General features: G+C 52.9%; 1 protein-coding gene across 1 annotated transcript; it reads left to right on the forward strand.

Annotated features, from left to right (window-relative positions):
- LOC107636120 lies at positions 949–1,920 on the forward strand. Its single transcript, XM_016339653.1, has 2 exons — positions 949–1,109; positions 1,188–1,920. The coding sequence occupies exons 1-2, from the start codon at positions 949–951 to the stop codon at positions 1,918–1,920; spliced, it is 894 nt and encodes a 297-aa protein (XP_016195139.1).

Genomic DNA, 3,356 nt, shown 5'->3' on the forward strand with positions numbered 1-3,356 from the left:
ATACGTTTAATTTGTGGAGAAATATTCAGTTAATTTTAATATTTTTTACACTAAAAAATATCTGTTATGGCCCAGCCCAGCTAGGCGTGTAGACCGACTCGACCCGAAGACCTACCAACCCGGTTGGGCGAGTCACCGTACCAGCCTATCTAGCGACCCGGGCACCCGGCCACGCACCCTCCTTGCCAACTGCATAACAGCTGGGGAGAAGGAAACTTCCTGGAAGGAGGCCTTCTCCTATGGGGCCCACTTTTCTGACAAGGTATATAAGGGGAGGGTCCTACCCCTCCCCCAAGGTACGTCACATACATCACCTTACCTATTTTTCGCCTGCACACCTGATTGACTAGAGCATCGGAGTGTCTTTGCAGGTGGCACCCCCCTCTCGACACCAAGATCTCGGGACGTCGGCTGCTCCAACTCCAACCCCGCAATCCGGAACCAGGCGATACCCCACCTTACCAACTGAAGGATCTCCCCGAACCGTCCGGTACCCCAGCTACCGTACATTGGCGCCGTCTATGGGGAACCGCCTAAATGGATGTCGTACTGGGTCCTAGAGAACCAGGTCGCGGGGCCGAGCCTAGAGGGGAAGCCTCCGTGGCTTCCTCCCGGGAGCGCACGAGGTCCCCTCCACGATGACCCGAGCCGTCTTCACGATCTCAACAGAGGCGCCCCTTTGGGGGAACAGACAGCAATAGCGCCAGAATAATGCAGAAACTACGTCACAGGATGCAGAATCTGGAACGCCAGCTGGCAGATCAGGAACATCATCAACGAACTCTCGAACCAAGCTATTCCCGTGACACGGAGAAGAACTCCTCAGAGAAGTCACTCCCGGCGAACACCTAGCCCACGATATACACTCGGCCTGAAAGGAGACGCGCCGCAGAGCGGGACCGGGAAGACGGCGGAGAAAGGCCAAGGAGAATGCGGCGACCTGTGATAATGGGCGCAACCCCGTTTCATCGTTCCATCCTCGAAGTCCGGCTACCAAAGCACTTTGATAAGCCGACGGACATTAGGTACGACGGAACCCAAGACCCCCAGGAGCATCTTACGGCCTTCGATGCCAGAATGAACTTGGAGGGAGTAGGTGACGAAGTAAGGTGTCACGTGTTTCCGGTTACTCTGGTGGGACCTGCAATACGGTGGTTTAACAGCCTCCCGTAGGGCTCTGTTGCCAGGTTTTCGGACATTAGCCGCGCTTTCTTGGCCCAATTTCCTACCAGAATCGCGAAGGCGAAACACCCGAGCAACTTACTCGGGGTAACACAAAGGCTCGGCGAACCGACCAGAAAATACTTGGACCAGTTCAACGATGAATGTTTGGAGATCGACGGGCTAACTGATTCAGTGGCTAGTCTGTGTTTGACGAATGGACACCTGAACGAGGATTTTAGGAAGCACCTCACCACAAAACCGGTATGGACGATGCAAGAGATCCAAAGCGTGGCCAGGGAATATATCAACAATGAAGAAGTCAGTCAAGTGGTGGCAGCCAACAAGCGGCAGCCCGCCTACAATCAACCTCGGCAGCACGGTGGAGGGGAAAGGCTGAAGGAGCACGCCAGAGACGGCGGGTTGGGCAAGACATCCAGGCCGTTTCCCCAAGTTGGGAAATTCACCAACTACACCCCCCTTATCGTCCCCATAGTAGAAGTTTATCAGCAGATAGCTGAGAAGAGAATTCGGTCGAAGCCCCGACCTCTAAAGGATAGACCCGGGGGGAACAAGAGCCTCTATTGTGATTACCATAAGGGCTATGGGCACAAGACACAGGATTGTTTCGACCTCAAGAACGCGCTAGAACAAGTGATCCGGGACAGAAAGCTGGCCGAATTCTACCACCTCATCAGGGAGCCGAGGAGACGAGATCGTGATCGCGAGGGAGAGGATAAGACCTGCGAGGTGAAGTGACGTCAAGAGCCAGAGGACAACGAACACGGCCTTACCATAGTAAACATGGTAACAATAAGAGACGAGGCTCCAAGGTCGAGGTCGGCACACAAGAAGGACGCCAAAGTTTTGGCAATCTCCTCGTCTCCAGCGCGAAGCTCCAAAAGGGTCTCGCCCATCTCGTTCGGTCTGGAGGACCAATGGTTCGACGAGGTTGCGGAAAACCCTCCCATGGTCATCAAGGCCAGAGTAGGAACCGGCCTCGTCAAGTGGATCCTCGTAGACGCCGGGACTGACTCGAATACAATGTTCCGTAACGTGTTCGATGCCTTGGGTCTCCGGGATGCCGACTTAAGGACTCACCAGCACGGTGTAGTGGGCTTGGGCGACCACTTTATCAAGCCCGACGAGATAATCTCCCTACCGATATCCGTAGGACTAGGACAGGGAAGGAGGTCGGTAATGGCAGAGTTCGTAGTTCTACGAGACTCCACGGCCTACAATGTCATCCTAGGGAGAAAGACTATCAACGATCTCGGGGCAGTGATTAGTACAAAGATGTTGATAATGACAGATCCGTCGGATCCATAAAGGGAGACTTGGAAACGGCAGTCGCTTGCGACAATGCCAGTCTCTCCTTAAGGAAGAAATCCAAAGAAGCATCGGGAGTATTCCTCGCTGACCTGGATGCTAGAGTCGATGACAAACCCAGACTCGAACCGGAAGGGAACTTAGAAAGGTTCAGGGTTGGCGACATAGAGGAAAAGTTCACTTTTGTGAACAGGAATCTCCCACATGACCTGAAGGAACCTTTAATGGAAATTATCAGGGCTAACGGCGACCTATTTTCCTGGACGCCAGCCGACATGCCGGGGATAGACCCCCAGCTCATGTCGCATCATTTGGCCGTCAGAGCGGGGGCCAAGGCAGTTGCTCAGAAGAGAAAGAAAATGTCACAAGAAAGGGCAGAGGAGGTGGCCAGGCAGACGGCCAGCCTTCTCGAAGCGGGATTTATCCGGGAACTCGACTACTCGACTTGGCTGTCAAATGTAGTTCTGGTTAGAAAGCACAATGGGAAATGGAGGAAGATTACTCCGATCTTAACAAAGCATGTCGCAAAGACTCCTACCCCCTCCCCAATATAGATGCGCTCAACGATGCGGCGGCGGGATATCGGTATCTGAGCTTCATGGATGCTTATTCTGGTTACAATCAGATACCGATGCACTGGCCAGATGAGAAGAAGACGGCGTTCATAATGCCAGGAGGAACATATTGCTACAAGGTAATGCTGTTCGGGCTAAAGAATGCAGGGGCCACCTACCAAAGGTTGTTGAATAAGATATTCAGCGACCTTATAGGCAAAACAGTGGAAGTATATGTAGACGATATCTTAGTAAAGACCACCCGACCTGATGATCTCATAGGTGATCTGGAAAACGTATTTACCTGCCTCC

The sequence above is a fragment of the Arachis ipaensis genome, chromosome B04 (assembly GCF_000816755.2).
Source record: "Arachis ipaensis cultivar K30076 chromosome B04, Araip1.1, whole genome shotgun sequence".
NCBI lineage: Eukaryota > Viridiplantae > Streptophyta > Magnoliopsida > Fabales > Fabaceae > Arachis > Arachis ipaensis.

Coding starts and splice junctions, on each gene's coding strand:
- LOC107636120 (XM_016339653.1), top strand. CDS start 949: ATGGGCGCAACCCCGTTTCATCGTTCCATCCTCGAAGTCCGGCTACCA. Junction 1,110..1,187: donor GGAGTAGGTGACGAAGTAAG/GTGTCACGTGTT, acceptor CTCTGTTGCCAG/GTTTTCGGACATTAGCCGCG.